This window comes from Chrysochloris asiatica, unplaced genomic scaffold (genome assembly GCF_000296735.1).
Source record: "Chrysochloris asiatica unplaced genomic scaffold, ChrAsi1.0 scaffold00178, whole genome shotgun sequence".
Classification (NCBI taxonomy): domain Eukaryota; kingdom Metazoa; phylum Chordata; class Mammalia; order Afrosoricida; family Chrysochloridae; genus Chrysochloris; species Chrysochloris asiatica.
In genome coordinates, this window is record NW_006408696.1 from 345,501 (window position 1) to 363,226 (window position 17,726).

Sequence of the window (17,726 nt, forward strand, 5' to 3'; positions counted from 1 at the left end):
GAGTGGAGCTTCGCGGAGCCAGAGCTCACAGGGGCAGGAGGATCCACGCGCGGCGTCTGATTGGAGGAACCGCGTTGTAGGATTCTTTCTACGGGGATCCTGTCTGGGGGATCTGGGGAGGAGGGAACCATGGGTGTGTGAGAATATTACTTCAGAGGCCTTGACTACTCACTGGGAGTGGAGGAGGATCGCAGAGGGATCCGGCGGAAGCGGCGCCTCCCAGGACCGGGATCCCAGTGGATCCCGGGGGATTTCGGGCCGAATCTGCAGGGACAAAGGCCCCGGGAGGCTCAGGCCGTGGGGAAAACTGTGGCCACCGCCATCCAGGTTCTCGCGGCAGGTGCCAGGCTGGGTGCCAGTGATACGGTGATCGCTGCGGCGGCAGCGGGAAGACACCCGCTCCAGGCGGCCAGCGGGGGGCGCCCTTCCAAGCTCTAGAGCTCCGGCCCCGTGAGCTACTGGGCGCTGCGGGCAGACCATGAAGGGCGGAGCCCCGGGGGAGGGGCTGGCCCTTACTCCCCGCTCCCCTGCTCCCCCCCATCCCAGGCTGCAGCCTGGGATCCCTCAGGGACCCCCCGGAACCGCCGCTTCCCCCATGGACTTGCCCGGGGACTCCAGGTGAGAGCGCACCCCGCCCGCCTGTCTTGATCCCGGGAGACGGGGAGCCTGGCGGCAGTACCGGGAAACCACAGAGCCTGCGACAGGCTCAAGCAGCTGCCCTCTTCTTCTCACTCTCCAGCTCATCTGGCTCGCCGCGTCTTTGCCGCCAGCCACTGGCCCGAGCACTATGGGCAGCCGGGAGCCCAAAACGGCCGAGGCTGCAGCCCCTGGGGGCTCCTTCGTCCCTGGAAAAGGCTTCTCGAAGGGTCCTGGCCGTGGTGCTGGAAGATGTCATGGCTGCCCGCATGGTGAGCCCCCTGAACTAAGAGGCACCCTGCCACACACACAAACTCTCTGCTAAGTACCAAAGTCCTGTGAGACCCTTAGTGAGGATGATACAGGTCCAAACACACCATTCCGTCCCCATCACACAGGCAGCCTAATGCTAGAATCCTGTTTGGCTCCCATTTGCTCCAACCTAGAAGTGGGCAAGATTGGCAGGGCCTATTCCCACCTCCATTCTCACTAGGAAGTCCTGGTGTGGCACTATCGGTTAATGCGCTCGCTGGACTGCAAGGTCGCTTTGAAAAACCACAAGGTCAGCGGTTCAAGCTCACCAGCTGTTCCTCAGAACCCTATGCAGGGTTGCTATGAGTTGGTACCAACTCGATGGCACTTTAACAACAACATTCCCACCACCAACCCTCTCGGCTTGAACCACACTCCTCTGACTTGAAACTGAGAAACTTTCCCACTTTCTTCTCAGCTGATCCGCTAACCCTTTGGCAAATAGGCTAAGGTCACTGACACCACTGCACAGATGGGGACAACTGGGAACAAACTAGGCAGTGACCCACCCACACAAGGTCACTTTTTAATTCTTCAAACAGCCTAGGTGAGACTACCCAGGTGACATACCTGTTAGCTCAGGACACTAATGTCTGGTCCCTAACTCAGTCTGAGTCATTTTTCCTTTGGAGATCCTGAATATATTCTAGCCACAGCATTGGTCACCTTTGTGACTGAGGGCACTATTAGGCACAGGGGAATCCTGCCCAGGCCAATTTTATTCCATCACCTTGCTCTTGACACCTCCTCTTCTTGTAGGTCCCTCTGGCGCCCCAGCAGGAGTCCTCCACCCCTCGGCACCACAGCAACTATTGGGATTCCATCCACAGCCAACCACCTGCCCCATCATCTCTACAGTCCGTACGGTCCCCACAGGCCAGGTGAGCATGCAGGATGCAGGGTAAGCTGGGGCACAGCTGAGCCTATCTGATCTTACTGTTCCCCCTTTAGATCTTCCAGCTCTCTGCACTTGTGCCGAGAGCCCTTGAGCCGCATCCACCGACCCCCTTCAACTCTGCGACGACGACCAAGGATAAACCCTGGTCCAGAGGAGACCTCTTCACAAAAGGTGGACCGGGCCCCCCAGCCTACCCTGGTGGTGATGCTGGAAGACATTGCTGGCTCCAGACCCCCGGCAGAGGTCCCAGAACTTCGAGTAAGCAAGTCAGAGGTTCAGCTAGGGGCAGGCATTCCAGAAGAGAAGACAGATTTGAGTCTGGGATGGAATTTACTCAGGGCATTAGCACAACATCTTAGATGGGAGACACTGAACAAAGCCTTCAGTGAAATGGTCTTTGGTGTGAACCCAGGAGGCATCTGAAGACAAGAGAGAGAAGTGGGGGAATGGGGAAGCTAAAGAGGCAGTCAAGAGGGGAGGTCAGAAGGAGCTTTCCTATGTCCCCACAAACATCCCCTGTTTATATCCAGGGTTTTGTCAATGAGACCTCCAACTTCACCATCCCAGCACGAAGGTAAGAGGGTTAGGGAAGGGATTGTCAAAGTATTCAAGCATTATCTCGGACAACCAGAGCTAGAAGCATCAGGATTTACTCGTCCAGTATTTCCCTGTAGTGCTCTCAGAAACCTTAAGGGACATGGGAGGTTCTGGCTCAGAAGAGATCTAGGCCTGGAAGCTCCCCCAGCCTTATCTTGGCCTCTTCCCTCCAGAGCTGAGCCCATGACAGTGGCTCACCAGCCATTGCCTCCACCTAGGGACCTGGAACCCCCATTCCAGTCATCTGCCCAGCCTGTAGGCCATTCAGAGAGTCCAGCACCAGGTAAGGACTTAGGCAGAGGGACGACACTTGCCACTCTGGGAAGTCCTAGTAGAGCTTGGAAGTGTCAGGTACAGAGGTAGAGGTGGTGCTTAGAGACCTGTACAGACACAACTTGTCAGTGGAGATACGTGTTGCTATGTTGCTGACCAAGTTTTAGTGGAGCTATTAAACTAAGGTGGACTAGGAAGAGAGGTGGACTACACTGAAAATTAGCCAGTGAAAACCCTTTGGATGACAACAGTCCAATGTGCATCTGACCACACCATGGGGATGGTACAGGATGGGGTAGCATTTCATTCTATTGTGTATAGGGTTGCCATGAGTCAGGAGCTGACGCCATGGCCGCTCACAACAAGAACAAAGATTGCTCTATGGAGATGGGTTTTGATTTCAGGGGCCTGAGGTTCAACTCCTAAACATGGAGCTTGGTTTTCAGGAGTGGACGTAGTAGGGGTGGGGGGAAGGTGCTGAGGTTTCTAGGTGGCACTTAGATCATCTCTAACTACAGAACGCCCACCTGGGACTCCTTTTCTCAATCCCAGATCCTGACCTGGAGTCCTCATCAACCCCACCGACATCCAGCCTTTTACGTCCCCGCCTCAGTCCTTGGGGCCTGGCCCCCCTCTTCCGCTCCGTCCGCTCCAAGCTTGAGAGCTTTGCTGACATCTTCCTCACACCTAACAAAACCCCACGGCCCCCACCCCCAGCACCTCCCATGAAGCTAGAGTTGAAGATTGCCATCTCAGAGGCTGAGCAGTCTGGGGAGCCTGAGGGTGTTGCATCTGTCAGTCCCCGACCCCCTATCCGACAATGGCGAACCCAGGACCACAATCCCCCACCATTGCTCCCTAAGCCTTCTCTGGGCCGAAGCCACTCCTGCCCTGATCTAGGGCCCCCTGGCCCAAGTGCCTGCACCTGGCTCCCTGCCCCACCCCATATAAGTCGACCTCGGCCCCGGCGGCACACTGTAGGAGGTGGAGAGATGGCCCAAACCTCACCACCCCCTCGGCCCTGTCTTCGGAAAGAGGTGTTTCCTCTCGGAGGAGTGGGAACGTCTCCTCCTCTTACCACATCTTGCTCATCCACCACATCCACTTCTTCCTTCTCCGAGCCTGTGGACTCCAGGTAATGCTCTCAGTAAACCTTCCTTCAAGCCCTGACCCTGGCCGTGGCCTAGCTTCCTTTCCTAGTACTCAGTGGGCAGAAAATGGGTCTGTTACTGTGAATGTTGGGTGAACCTTGATCTTCCCGGCAGGTTGAACTCACCTCAAAGGAAGGAGCCAAGGGCCCCAGAGGACCACGTTCTTCCCGACCTTGAAAGCAAGGTAGGAGTACAGGCAAGGGAGAGGTGGTGGCCTGAGCCCATGTCACATTCTCAACCTCGGCCCGATTTCTGCAGGCCGTGGGGAAGGTTTCTCGATTTAGAATACGCAAGACACCTGCCCGGCCTCAACTCAACCTTACGCCAATGGGGCTGCCTCGACCAGTCAGGTGAGAGGCTCATTGCCCATGCTGATGCCTTAGTCAAACATGTATGGGCTTGCATCCCTGCAGGGCAGTCTTGTCAGGGATCCCAGTCCAGCCTGGAATATTCGATTGGGAAGAACATGGTTTGAGCCTGGAACTACCTGTCTGTCCTCAGTAGTACTCCTGGCTCTGACATGTCTGAGAAACTTAAATATGAGGGGGCTTGAAAAAGTTGGTAGAAAAATAGAATGAAAAGATCATGTAATTTTCCCACGAAGCCCCCTCCTATATATCGGCCTTGCCCATTCCTTCTGGGCAATTATGATGGCTGTAGACACAGCTAGCTCCAGGTTTCTCAGTGGCCTCTACCCTTTGCCACCAGGTTAAACAAGAAGGAATTCAGCCTGGAAGAAATTTACACCAACAAGAATTACCAATCGCCCACAACCAGGAGGTGAGAAACTGTGAGGGCTTAGGGGTGGTAGAAGGAAGGCTGGAATCATCAAGTATTCTGGTGACCAGCACCCCTCTCTACCTGGCCCAGGACCTTTGAGACCATCTTCGAGGAACCTCGGGAACGCAATGGAACTCTGATCTTCACCAGCTCAAGGAAGCTCCGGCGGGCTGTAGTGTTTCGGGATAGCAGCCTCCCTCACTCCCGGCGACCCTACCGAGGAGTCCGTGCTGCAGCTAGCAGGACCCTTACTCCCAGCCTGGCCCCTAACCCAGACGTGGGACCTCTATTGCAGCAGCGGCTGGAGGAGCTGGATGCTCTGCTTCTGGAAGAGAATGAGGAGGGAATGGAGGGGGAACATCTATTTGTCCATGCATCCACCCTGGAGTAGGGGAAGCTGCCTGAGACAGTTACCTTGATTTTGGTTTTTTTCTCTATATTTCTAGTAAAGTTTTCGATATGCTTCTGATTTCCTTTGTATGTCTGACTTCAGTTTGTGTGATTGGCCCTGATGTTTCCACTTTGGTACCCAAAGGGCTGAGAAATGGGGGCAGTGCCAGCTAACAGCTAGGTACAGAAAAGGGCTGGGGAAATGGTAACTGGAGATTCTCCTGGATGGAGGAACCCTTCTGAACTGGCTCTAGATGATATACATCAAGGAGAATGAAAGGTCCAGAGTGGACCAAGACTTTGATCAAGACAATGGATTCCTCCTGATATATTCCAAGAACTGCAGCTAGATTCAGTAACTAATCTGCTACAAATATACTTGACTTGTAGACCTGGTGTGGTGCTGTGTGATACCTCATGATCTGCAGTTCAGACCCACCACCTGCTCCTCGGAGACCCTATACAAAGTCACTATGAGTCATGAAACTTAACAGTACTTGTCTTGCATATAGCCCTGTGAAAGGACATAAGTCATTTTATAGATGAGAAAGCAAAGTGAGAGTCAATACATTCATATTAAAATGGCAATCCTGGCAATTAAGCGAGGACTTTGCGTCTTTTAAAACTTATGATACAGAATACATCACACTCTCGAGCTAGCTTCTTGAGGGCAAACCCTTGCTGGGAGGCGGTCTGTCAGTTACCTCTTCTCTAAAATGGAGCTAATAGCAATTATCTACTTAAACAGAAGGCTCCATACGATAAGCACTGAACTTGCGATTCGAGTCCGCCAGCCGTTCCGCGGGACAAAGATGAGGTTTTCTGCCCCAGAAAAGATTTAAAAAGTCTAAGAAACACTGTAAAGTGAAAGGTTTTATACAAACCAAGAGTCGGAACTGACTCCACGGCACTTAACAGCATAATTCAAAATGAGTTACACATAAAAAGGTGCCTGGTACGTAAGTGCTAAGTGTTTCTCAGTTGATGGAGCGTGAAGACCCCAAAGCTGACACCCTCCCATGGAGCCGAGCAACAACTGACCGCGGCTTTCTTCCAGAGAATCTAGCTTGCACAAAGCACGCGGCGGCACTCAAGCCCTACAGCGTCGCGGAGCGATCCCGCTGAGCTGCCAACAGAGCGAGGCTATCGCCACGCGCGTGCGCGAGACGCTAGGCGTCCGGTGGACTAAACCAAGAGGCTGAAAGGAAGAGATGACTTCACCAGTCGTCGAACGGAACCTTCCGCGACCGCGCGCCGCCAAGCGGCCAACTGCTACTGAAGACTCGCGCACTATATCCCAACCCCTCCCGCCTCGACGCTGGCAAAAGGTTGACCAATCAGCGACGAGTAGGAAGAGGCGGTCCTCTGGGGGACCGCCCCAAGCACTTACTTCTAACCAGTTGAGTCACAAGACTTGAAGGGCGGAGCCAATCTGATGTCTACCCAATCAAAGATTTGAGGGTGGTTACATATTGCCCACTTCCCCGATCTTAACTCAGCCCTTCGTTTCGACGTAAACTCGTCAGCCTATCAACGACTAAGCCTGTGGGTGGGTGGGTGGCAGAAAGAGGCGGGGCAGAGTGGGAGGAGACAGAGAGAGGAAGGAGGCGTAGGCTGACGAGGAAGCGGGAGGAGGGGCTGGAAAGTCCTGGTGGAGAAGAGGCCCAAGACTCTAAAGGAGACAACAGGAGGGTGCGCTGGAGCTCCCCCGCTGCCTAACTGCCTTTCTGGATCCTTTAACACACAAGTCAGACAGAGACGGAAGAAAGGAAAAGACTTTTATGTCGGCAGACGTCGAAGCTTTACCCGTCACCGTTGCCTCATATCCGGGGCTTTGGAGGGCTGGCCCCCGCGGCCCCGCCCCCCCCTCGCGCCTTTCATGGCGACTGTAGGCGGAGGCTGGAGGAGCTGGGCCCAGAGGAGGCCCCTTTAAATCTCCTTAAAGGGGTGGCCGCTGGACTCGGCAGACACCAACGCGAGCCTTAAAGGGGAAGCCGCTGAGCAGAAGCTGATACATTGAGAATTGTGTTGTTGGGAGAATTGGGGCGAGTGGTGTTTCTAACCTCCTCTTTCTTCCCATGCAAAAAGTCCTTTAAACTCAGGTTAAAGGGGACGTAGTCGCTTGTGAATGACTGAGAACTAACTCCTGAGTCCTTAAAGGAACGGCCTGCTGTTAGGCGGACCTGGACTCCTTAAAGGGGTGGACTCTTTAGCCGGAGGACTTGAGACTTTTAAAGGGGAGGTCTGCGTTTCGAGCTGAGCATTCGGCCCCTTTTAAAGGGGTGGCCCTTCCTCTTCCTCGGGGAGACTTGCCTCGACCCCTGGCAGGGGGCGGCCACCGAACTAGGCCGGCCAGACACCATCGGGTCGTCTTAAAGGGGCCAGGGGCTGGACTATTTGAGACCTCGCCTTAAAGGGACTACCGCCCCGTTAGAGCCGTCGCGGCCCCGCCGGCCCCACGGGGGGGGGGCCCCTCGGGCTTGTCGGCCCGGGGGCGGCGCCGGTTCTCCGGGCCTTGGCCTTGGGGCAAGCTCGGGGCCGGCAGCTCCTGCTTTTTTAAAGGGGAAACCGTGGCCCTCTCGTCCCTGTGCAGCCGTCAGCGCCGCGTCTGCGACCCCGGGCCTACGGACAGGCCGTTCCGGGCCCCGCCGCCTCCGGATGCGGCGCTGAGGGCGGTCGTCATGGAGACGGCAGCGGCCGCGGCTCCGGGCCCGGGCTGGGCCGCTGAGGGGGAGCGGCGGCGGCGGCGCTGCTCGCGCCGAGACCGAGACCGGGAGCAGCGGCGCCGCAGAGGGCCCGGCGGCGACGCACCCCGGTCCGTGCTGGCCGCCCCGCGCGGCTCTTCGTCTTCGTCGTCGCCGCCACCTCCTGCCAGGCCTTGGTCGTCAGCTTCGGCTGGAGAGCGGCCTGGGGGCCCGAGACGGCGGCGGCCCCGACCCAGGCCTCGGCCCCCACGACCCCGAGCTCGGAAGCGGCCTGCTGGATCGGGTAGCCGCGGGGAGGAAGAGGAGGAGGAGGGGGGACCAGACGACGGGGAGGCCGAGGAAGAGCCCGAAGAAGAGGAAGAGGAGGAGGAGGAGGACTTAATCGATGGCTTCGCTATTGCTAGCTTCGCCAGCCTTGAGGCCTTGCAGGTGGGCCTGTCGGGAGTGGGGGCTCTGGAGGGGGCAGCGAGAAGGTGAGGGTGCCTAGAGTGGGTGGAGTTGAGGGGGGAATGCTGGCACCCCAAACCAGAGCAACCGGCTTCTCTGGCAAGCTTTCTGCCCCACCCTGGGTGGGAGGAGGTAGAGCGAGTCTCCAGGGACTAACCAGGTTGCCGGGGCTGAGAGTCACCTCCAGAGAAGTTGGGAGTTTTATTTTCTTCACCCACCTCAGTCCCACCTCCTCCCCCACAGAAGGATGCATCGCTTCAGCCCCCAGAGCGACTGGAACACCGGCTGAAGCATTCTGGGAAGCGGAAGAGGGGGGGCTCCAGTGGGGCCACTGGGGAGCCTGGGGACAGCTCTGATCGGGAGCCTGGCCGGCCCCCTGGGGATCGGGCCCGAAAATGGCCCAATAAGCGGAGAAGGAAAGAGGTGAGCTTGCCCCAGATTTCCACTCCTTAAGACTCAAGGTAGGCTGTCCTCCACATAGACCCTGTTTCCATCCCCACTGTCCGTTGGGAACAGTGACTATGGTGTCTGAGGGACTTAGCTTCAGGAAGGCAGAGCAAGTGGGAGGCCTCATCATCCTACAGATCTACCCTCAGACTCCCCTGCTTTTTACCAACAAAAAGGCTCTGAGTAATAATAATGGGCTCAGTGGCTGTGGGTGGTGGTAGGAAACCTACCTTAAATGTGTTGCTAATCCAGGGATGCATTAAAGGGACTTAGTGTAGTTGAATCACTGTACATCTAAGTGAATTAGCTGTGTTCCCTGCCTTCCCCTCAAGGTGCTGGTGACAATCTAGCAGGAAAGAGATAGTCAACAGACACTTAAGAGTAGAACCTGAGAAACTGCAGAAGGCAGAGCTCTGTGAGAACTGCTACAGAAACCCACAGAGGAAGCCACTTCACTGCCTGGAAAATGGGAGAGGGGTTGTGATTAGGGAAAGTCCCCTAGGATGCCTTTAGTCACGCCTTGAAGGATAGTAAAGGGTTTGCTAAGAGGATAAAGGGGCCACAGTTGTTTTTAGACAAAAGTACAGAGATATGAGAGAGAACTTGGTATACTTGGAAAATGGTCAGAGCCTCTGGAGTATGGGAGTATGTAATAAGTAGGAGCTAGAAGCAACTGAGAGTACATTGTGAGGGGCCTTGAGTGCCTTGCTAGAGAGATTGGACTTTATCCAAAGGCCTAGCCAGTCAGCCTCCCTCACCTCTGGACTCTGGTCTTTCTCAGGCCTCCTCCTGTCACTCTCTGGAAGCTGGATACATTGTAAGTGCTATCTGCCGGTGCTGGCCCCTCCCCTCTCACTCCCTCTCTGAAAGTCCCCTCTCATCATGGGCCCTACTCTTTCCTTTTGTGATACCTCTGTCTTTCCTTCTCTCTAGTGTGACGCAGAAAGCGATCTCGACGAGAGGGTGAGTGGGGCTGGAACCTTCCGGTGTGCAGTATCATGATTTGTAAAGTGGGCTGCAGTTTAAATGGTCTTCTAGGTGTCATAGATAGAGCCTTCTCAGGAGTGGGAGATAAGGGTAATTCAGCCAGGATGAGGTTGTTTGGAAAGAAGGGAAGGGGTCAGGGAGGACAAGTGACCTTGTTTTGGTGTGTCTACAGCGAACTGGGTCTGTGTCTGGGTGTGCCATCCATTCCAAAGCTCTTCTGCTCCCAGCAGTTCTCCATGGAACCCCAGAATGCCTGTGGCACTGAACTGGCCCTTTCTGTTTCCCATAAGTCTGCTCTCCTAGAGAGGACAGTAGGTTTAGGGACTGAGCAGACTGTGGCATGAGGACACTAAGCCTTTGTAGTCTTTGTAAGAACTTAGCCCATAAAAGGTGTATTTCAGTTTATTACTAGGGCTGTTTTGTTTGTTTTGAGAGAACGTGTCATAGCTGTTGCTCCTTTACCCACTTGGTCCTTGTAAGTAGCTAAATTTGTTCTCTGTGTCTTGTTTTAGATTTTAAAAGTAAGCTAGGCAAGGGACTATGGTGAACCAGAGAGTACTTGCCCATCTAAAGGGGGAGGCTGCTATCCAGTTCCAGCTAATTGTTGCCATGCAAAAATAGGGTTCATTCTCAAGACAGGCGTGAGTCGGAGTTTTTATAAGGAATCCCAATTTCTAAATAACTGTCAGTTACGAACTGTTTGTTAACACTTGTAGGCCAGATAGATCTCTAGGCTAGCAGTTAGTGAGAGCTGATACCCCTGCTTTAGCGTGCCTGGTTCTGTGGTGCCTCAGTTCAGTCTTCCCGGAGAGCCAGATTCTTGGCCTGGTCTGCCTCTTTCCCCCTATCATAGACTCTTTGGAGCCCATAGACTTTGGTAGACTTTAGCCAAGCTGTTGTGACAAGCTTGCCACGGTCTCCTGAGCGGAGACCTGGCTTGACAGGAGTCTGCCCTTCTTCCTTAGGTTTCCGATGATGACCTCGACCCTTCCTTTACAGTCTCAACCAGCAAAGGTTGGTCCCAGGGGCCAGGGCTAGAGACAAGGGAGAAAGTTGGGTGAGCCTGGGTCTCAACTGAGCATGTCTGTCTTCCCACCCTCATAGCCTCGGGCCCCCATGGCGCCTTCAATGGGAACTGTGAAGCAAAATTCTCTGTGGTCCCTAAAGTGTCGGGCCTGGAGCGGAGCCAGGAACAGCCCCCGGGGCCCGACCCGCTGCTAGTGCCTTTCCCCTCTAAGGAACCACCGCCTCCACCAGTCCCTCGGCCTCCTGCCTCACCCCCTGCATCCCTGCCAGCCACCCCCAGTCTGCCACCCCCACCCCAGCCCCAGCTGCAGCTTCGGGTCTCGCCCTTTGGCCTCCGCACTTCTCCCTATGGCAGCAGCCTGGACCTCAGCACTGGCAGGTGAGTGGTCAAGGGATCAGGTCTGGTCTGGTATGGTCTGGAAGAGCCTAATCATTTTGGTGCCAACCCCTACTTTCAGGGGCTGGGACATGAGATGGGAGTTACAGGATGTGATTGAAAAAGATTTTGAATTTTTAAAAGTTGGTTGAGAGACCCTGAGTTATACCCATTTAAAGAGAATACCGCAGGACTTGCCATGTGCAGGGCAATCTAGGTTGTGTGTTTCCCAATTTTATTTGCTGGTGGAACCTTTTTTCAAGGCGCATCTTGCTAGGAATAAGGTTCTTGGTAACGTACTTTGGGAAACACTGACAAATGCTGAAGAGTACTTGCTGGGTTTGGTGTCTGACAGACCTAGAGTCAAATTCTTACTCTGCCACTTACTAGCTGTGTGATTTTTACCAAGTCCCTTACTCCTGCTGAGCCTCAGTTTTCCTCTTTCTGTAAAATGGGATAATAGTAGCACCTCTCTCCTTACATCATTGTGAGCGTTAACTTTGAGTTGAAGCAGTGTTTCCCAAAGTGTGCACACACTTCCCACCACTGGTACATGATGTGATTTCACGGCTTAACAACAAGCATACTCCCATAGTCGTGTGTTCTATACCCTTTTACGTGCTTCAGAAAAATAAGAGTGCTATCATTCCTGCCTCCACCTGTTATTTCTCAGGGTGAGCTTAAACAGAAAGGATTTTAAAACAACACTTCCACCAACAAAAAAATTAAAGAAAAGTAAATGGTGTGTGGGTGCATACATACAGGGCTGGGCCCAAGTCAGTATGGTGTTGCTTCCCCTCTTTTAGAGTAGGAATCCAGGTGGCCTATTAGAATTAAGTGTCAAATAGGGAAGGTGGTGTGACGTGTTGGAGGCCTGCATTAGTAAGTAAAGCAAGTGACGGAACTTGGCTTATAGTCAATGCTTACTCAAGGGTAAGAGTTCCTGATACTATTGATGCTGTCGTGATTGTTATTGTAATTTTTATTTTTCTTACTATTTGAGGGGAAACTAAGGCTCAGAGAGGGTCAGTGACTTGCTCAAGGTCACCCAGGGTGTTAATGGCAAGATGGGCCTAGATCTCCTGACTCCCAGGCCAGGTCAGCATGGTGTTGCTTCCACTTTCTTAGGGTAGGAACCCAAGTGGCCTATTGTATTAAGCGTCAAAATGAATGACATGTTTTGTACTGTGGTTGAGTCAGAAAAGGGCAAGTCATGTGACTGGAGTTGTCAGAGGCAGCTTTGTGGAAAGAGACCTAGAAAAGGAAGGAGGGGGTTGTTGGGTTCAGGAGGCACCCCAGTCAGAGGATGGGTCCTCTGGGTGGGGATAGGAGTTCTGGGGGTGGGTCACGTTCTACCACCTCCCATGCTGGGGGCTAGGTCAGGATATGGCCCAGGCTTCTGACCCCTCCCCGTCAGAACTGGCACCTCCCAACCCCTCACTCATCTCCCCACTTTTCTCCCCAGCTCTTCACGGCCGCCCCCCAAGGCCCCGGCCCCTCCCGTGGCTCAGCCTCCCCCCTCATCATCCTCTTCGTCCTCTTCCTCCTCATCTGCCTCCTCCTCGTCCGCGCAGCTCACCCACCGACCCCCGACGCCCTCACTGCCCCTGCCTTTGTCCAGTCACAGCTTCCCCCCCTCTGGACTGCGCCCACCACCACCACCCCACCACCCCTCCTTGTTCTCCCCTGGCCCCACCCTACCCCCACCCCCACCCCTGCTGCAGGTGCCAGGGCACCCTGGGGCCTCAGCGGCTAACGCCCTCTCTGGTGAGTTTGGGGTCTTGGCTGGGGCTGGGGGGGTGTGGGCCATGGCCCTGGGCTCAGGGCCCTGTTGACTTTGGGGCAGCTAGACCTTAGATACATCGTAGGGCTTGAGGAGGGAGCAGCGAGAGGCCAGAAGGGAAGGCCAGCTCACCTGGGCCCAAGGAGGCTGTCATGGTGATGACAGACATTAAAGACTTCTCCCCCTCCCCTCTCACAGAGCAGGACCTGATCGGCCAGGACCTGAACTCTCGCTACCTGAATGCCCAGGGTGGCCCTGAGGTGGTGGGGGCAGGAGGCTCCACACGGCCTCTGGCCTTCCAGTTCCACCAGCACAACCACCAGCACCAGCACACCCACCAGCACACCCACCAGCACTTCACCCCTTATCCCCCGGGCCTGCTGCCGCCCCACGGCACCCACATGGTGAGCTCAGAGACCTGAGGAGGGAACGATTTCCAGGGGAAAGCCTGGGTTCCTAGTTGGCAACTTACTCTTCCCTTTTCTTCCCTAGTTTGAGAAATACCCAGGAAAGATGGAAGGCCTTTTCCGGCATAATGTGAGTATGTGTGGTGTGTGGGCATGAATGTCTGAATGTTTGTGGCCCTGGTCATTGGGTTCCAGACTTCAGTTGGAAAAGCAAGATCCTCTATCATGGGCGAGCCCCCAGGGGGTGTTAGGGTGGAGGCCAGAGGACTAAAAGGCAGACTGATGCGCTGCACCTCTACACCAGCTTGGACTAGTCCCCTTCTCTCCACAGCCCTACACGGCCTTTCCTCCCACTGTGCCCGGCTTACCTCCGGGTCTCCCACCGGCCGTCTCCTTTGGATCCCTGCAGGGGGCTTTCCAGCCCAAGGTGAGCTCTCAAACCAGACACGACTACTACCTCCCACACCCTGCAAACCCAGATGCCCCTAGACCCCCATACCCTGCAAACCCAGATGCCCCTAGACCCCCATCCTTCCTGCCCTCCCCTCTGGACCAGGGTTTCACCAAAGCAAACCCTCCCACCACCATCACCCCTGCCCTTTAGCATGATTCTAGACCCTTCCATACCTGGAATCAGAGCTCTCCTGATGATCCCTCCACTCCCCTTTGCCAGAACACGAACCCCGAGCTGCCACCAAGACTGGGGCCAGTGCCGAGTGGGCTCCCCCAGAAAGGGACACAGGTGAGGGGATGCCGGGGCAGTTCCTGGGGGGAGCAAGAATCACTTGAGAAGCGTGAACTCCTGAGCTCACCTTTCAGAATGTGATTGGGCGGTCACTGGGTGTCTTATGAGAGAGTAGACTTCTTTCTGTAAACCACAGGATTTCCCAGGCATGAGCAACAGGAATTTCATGAAGTTGTACCCAAAAGAAGAATGTGGTTCTTGTAGGGTTTTTGGGTTGGTTCTTTAATATTTGAGGTCACAGAATCCTGTTTTCAAATGACATCCAACCAGAAAGCCGTATCCATAAAAGAAGTCACATGGGGAGCCAGAGGCTGTCCTCCTGCTTAGCACATGTGGCAGCCATAAACCCCAGGGTTCTGGAAGCAGGGTGACAGATACTGACAGGTTTCCTGAAAGGTAGACCAGAAGTCTGGAGAGAGCAAGTTGGGCAGCAAGTCAGGGGGCAGCATGAGCTTTGAGCATCTCTCTTAATACTGCTCAGCAGAATCCTGCCCAGACACTTTGCATCTTCCTTTAGCAGTGGGAAAAAGTTTTTTCTTAAAAGATTCTAAAATGGGTCCCCACTACAATAGAAAACTGTTCACAGCATGGCTTCTCTGGTTAGAAGGCTGCTGCCTGCCTGTCCACTAATCCCCAACCCTCTCACTGGCCCTCCTGTTGGGCTCACTCCCTGGGGCCCAGTTCAGAAACCTGGACTAGAGACTGGTACTAGAAGGGAAACACCCAGAGTAGGAAATACGGAGAGAGACACAAGCAGGAAAGGTTTGGGGAGGCTTAGGTACTATAGAGATGGGCACCCACATCAATAGACTGGTCTGAATTCTTCCAATATCTCCTTTGCCATCTCCAGATCCCCGACCATTTCCGGCCACCTTTGAGGGTGAGTTTGGCAAGGACCATAACCTGCATGAAGCTGGGGGATGGTGTCAGGATGTTTGGTTGAAGGGAGGCATCTGACTTGGAAAAGAGAGAAGCCCAAGACATGGAGGCAGCCAGATATGGAACGGCTTTGCAGTCACAGACCTGGGTTCAGATATAACTGGCCTTGGGACCTTGGGCGAGACAGCTTCTCTCTCTGAGCCTCAGTTTCCTGGTCTGTAAAATGGACCTAGTCATCCCATAACTGTAGGAATAACGAATGGGGATGGTGTGGTAAGCCTGAGCCCTGGGCCAGGCCTGGACTGAGTGATGAGTGAGCATTCTTTCTTTCCCTTTCCCTTTCCCTTTGGTCATCCTTCTGGGGCAGCAGAAACCAGGGAAGTGGTGTGCCATGCATGTGCGTGTGGCTTACATGATCCTGAGACACCAGGAGAAGATGAAGGTACTGGGAGCCAAGGGCTGGGAAGAGCTGGCCAGAGAGTTGGGGGAGGCCTGAGCTCTGAGCATCTATCTCCTACAGCGCTCTTCAGAATCTTGGCCACAAACATTCCCTCCTGTACTTGTCACTATGTGAACAGTTACACAAACAGGGGGTCTGTTTTCTGAGAGGGATGGGCAAAGAAGGCTACGCATCACACCCCTTCATGGCCTTAGCCAGCCAGGCTTTGAAGGGGCACTAGAGATGGGGCAGTAAAAGCCCACCCGTACCTGGCCCCTCACTTGCTGCTCCTCCCTATGTCTGCACGCAGGGCGACTCCCACAAGCTTGACTTTCGGAATGACCTCCTGCCCTGCCTTCCGGGACCCTATGGGGCACTGCCCCCTGGGCAGGAGCTCTCCCACCCGGCCTCCCTCTTCACTGCGACTGGTGAGTCTGGCCAGCCCTCTTGGGTCATGAGGTTCCTCATCTCAAGCCCAAGGCTCATACTGTGCACACTCAGCCTCATCAGAATCTCCCACCACTCTGTCCCAGGTGCCATCCACGCTGCAGCCAACCCTTTCACGGCAGCTCCCGGGGCCCACGGACCCTTCCTGAGCCCCAGCACCCACATTGGTAAGAGCCATTTTCCGGCCTTCCATGAATTCTCAAGCTATGGATGGAAGTCAGATCTGCTTCCCCTTGTCTTTGTGACCCTGGGCAAGTGGCTCGACCCCCTCTAAACCTTGGTTTCCTCATCTGTAAAATGGATTAAAGAAGACCAGGGTGATTTTCAGTGGCTGTTAACTCAGATGCTGTATCTAAAACAGCAGTTCTTAGTGACCCACTGTCAGGTAAGAGTAGGGTAGAAGGAGGTTGTGCAGGTCCAGGAGAGAGTGCCATCACTAGATCTTGGGGGTCCTTGGCAAGATTGCACTGGTTTCAGTGAACAAGAGGATTTAAACTCAACAAAGGAGAAAGGTTTTCCTGGCAGAAGAAATGAAAAGTTCCCATAGAGGGGCTGGGAGTTCAGCTTGAGATACAGGGCAGGAGGGAAGGCAGGTAGGGATCATTAGACGAGTGACTTGCTGAAGAGCTGGCATCTGCTAAGGTGGGTCTGGGCAGGCAGTATGAGAGAAGAACTTGACCTCAAGTCACAGAAGCCAGAGCTTGGAATCCTGGTGAGCTTGACTATATTGGCAAGTGACTTCATCTCTGTCAGCCTTTTCCTTGTCTGGGTGTGGGAATGGTCCTGTCTGCCTCATGGGGCTTATCGTGAGGTTAAATGATACCGTGCATATCCAAGTTCAGTGTCTGGTCTGAGGAAGTTCTAGACACCTGGCGGTTATAGCCAGGTAGCTGAGGGCTCACCAGTGACTTCCCTGTCAGTTCTCAATGCCTGTGTTCCAACCATCTCTTTTTCTCCCACAGATCCCTTTGGGCGTCCCACAAGCTTCGCCTCCTTGGCTGCTCTCTCCAATGGGGCCTTTGGAGGCCTGGGCAGCCCCACATTCAGTGAGTGCTGGATGGGGTGAGGGGAAGGGAACAGTGGGACTGGAGTCATGTGCGCAGATGGGGATGCTTGAGTGGGGCTGCCCATTCCTGGCCTCTGTCACTCTTTCCTTTGCCTTCTGCCTAGACTCCGGCGCTGTTTTTGCCCAGAAAGAAAGCCCAGGAGCCCCACCAGCCTTTGCCTCCCCCCCAGATCCATGGGGCCGCTTGCACCGCAGTCCTCTGGCGTTTCCTGCCTGGGTCCGTCCCCCTGAGGCTGCCCGGACACCAGGCTCAGACAAGGAGCGGTCTGTGGAGCGGCGGGAGCCCTCGATCACCAAGGAGGAGAAAGACAGGTAGACATTTCCTTTGGCTGCCTTTTCACCCCACAGCCTAGCCTCTCCCTGCCAAACTTTCACTTACTCCCCCACATTTGCTTCCCAGGGACCTCCCCTTTTCAAGGCCCCAGCTCCGAGTTTCTCCCGCTACTCCCAAGGCCCGGGCTGGTGAGGAAGGGGCCAGGCCAGCTAAAGAATCCGTGCGGGTAAAGGAAGAGCGGAAGGAAGAGGCTGCTGCAGCTCCCACCGGGCCTCAAGGCCTTCACCTGCTGTTTGAGAGGCCCCGGCCACCTCCCTTTCTGGGCCCTAGTCCACCAGAGCGCTGTGCTGGCTTCCTGGAGCCAACTTGGCTGGCAGGCCCCCCACGCCTTGCTAGGCCACCCCGCTTCTATGAGGCAGGTGAGGAGCTGACCGGACCAGGGGCCGTGGCTGCTGCCCGCCTCTATGGTCTAGAGCCTCCCCATCCCCTGTTATACAGCCGCTTGGCTCCGCCGCCACCACCTGCTGCGGCCCCAGGAACCCCTCATCTTCTCAGCAAGACCCCACCAGGAGCCCTTTTGGGGGCACCACCTCCACTCGTGCCCGCCCCCCGACCAGGCTCCCCACCTAGGGCCCCTGGCCCTGCCCGGGCTGACAGGTGA

General features: G+C 55.0%; 2 protein-coding genes across 2 annotated transcripts; both read left to right on the top strand.

Annotated features, from left to right (window-relative positions):
* The first annotated feature begins 595 nt into the window (after positions 1-595).
* LOC102838653 (flocculation protein FLO11-like) lies at positions 596-13,230 on the top strand. The gene is made up of 19 exons (XM_006871978.1): positions 596-618; positions 740-908; positions 1,708-1,829; positions 1,900-2,089; positions 2,377-2,420; positions 2,617-2,726; positions 3,269-3,851; positions 3,982-4,051; positions 4,126-4,217; positions 4,576-4,647; positions 4,738-5,034; positions 6,095-6,217; positions 7,454-8,171; positions 8,433-8,612; positions 9,570-9,599; positions 10,589-10,637; positions 10,728-11,028; positions 12,491-12,792; positions 13,007-13,230. Exons 1-19 carry the CDS (start codon positions 596-598, stop codon positions 13,228-13,230), a joined length of 3,699 nt encoding a protein of 1,232 aa, XP_006872040.1.
* A 76-nt stretch (positions 13,231-13,306) lies between these two features.
* Positions 13,307-17,726, top strand: FBRS (fibrosin). The gene is made up of 10 exons (XM_006871905.1): positions 13,307-13,345; positions 13,547-13,642; positions 13,889-13,957; positions 14,811-14,840; positions 15,210-15,281; positions 15,589-15,706; positions 15,812-15,892; positions 16,688-16,771; positions 16,896-17,103; positions 17,192-17,726. The coding sequence occupies exons 1-10, from the start codon at positions 13,322-13,324 to the stop codon at positions 17,724-17,726; spliced, it is 1,317 nt and encodes a 438-aa protein (XP_006871967.1). The 5' UTR covers positions 13,307-13,321.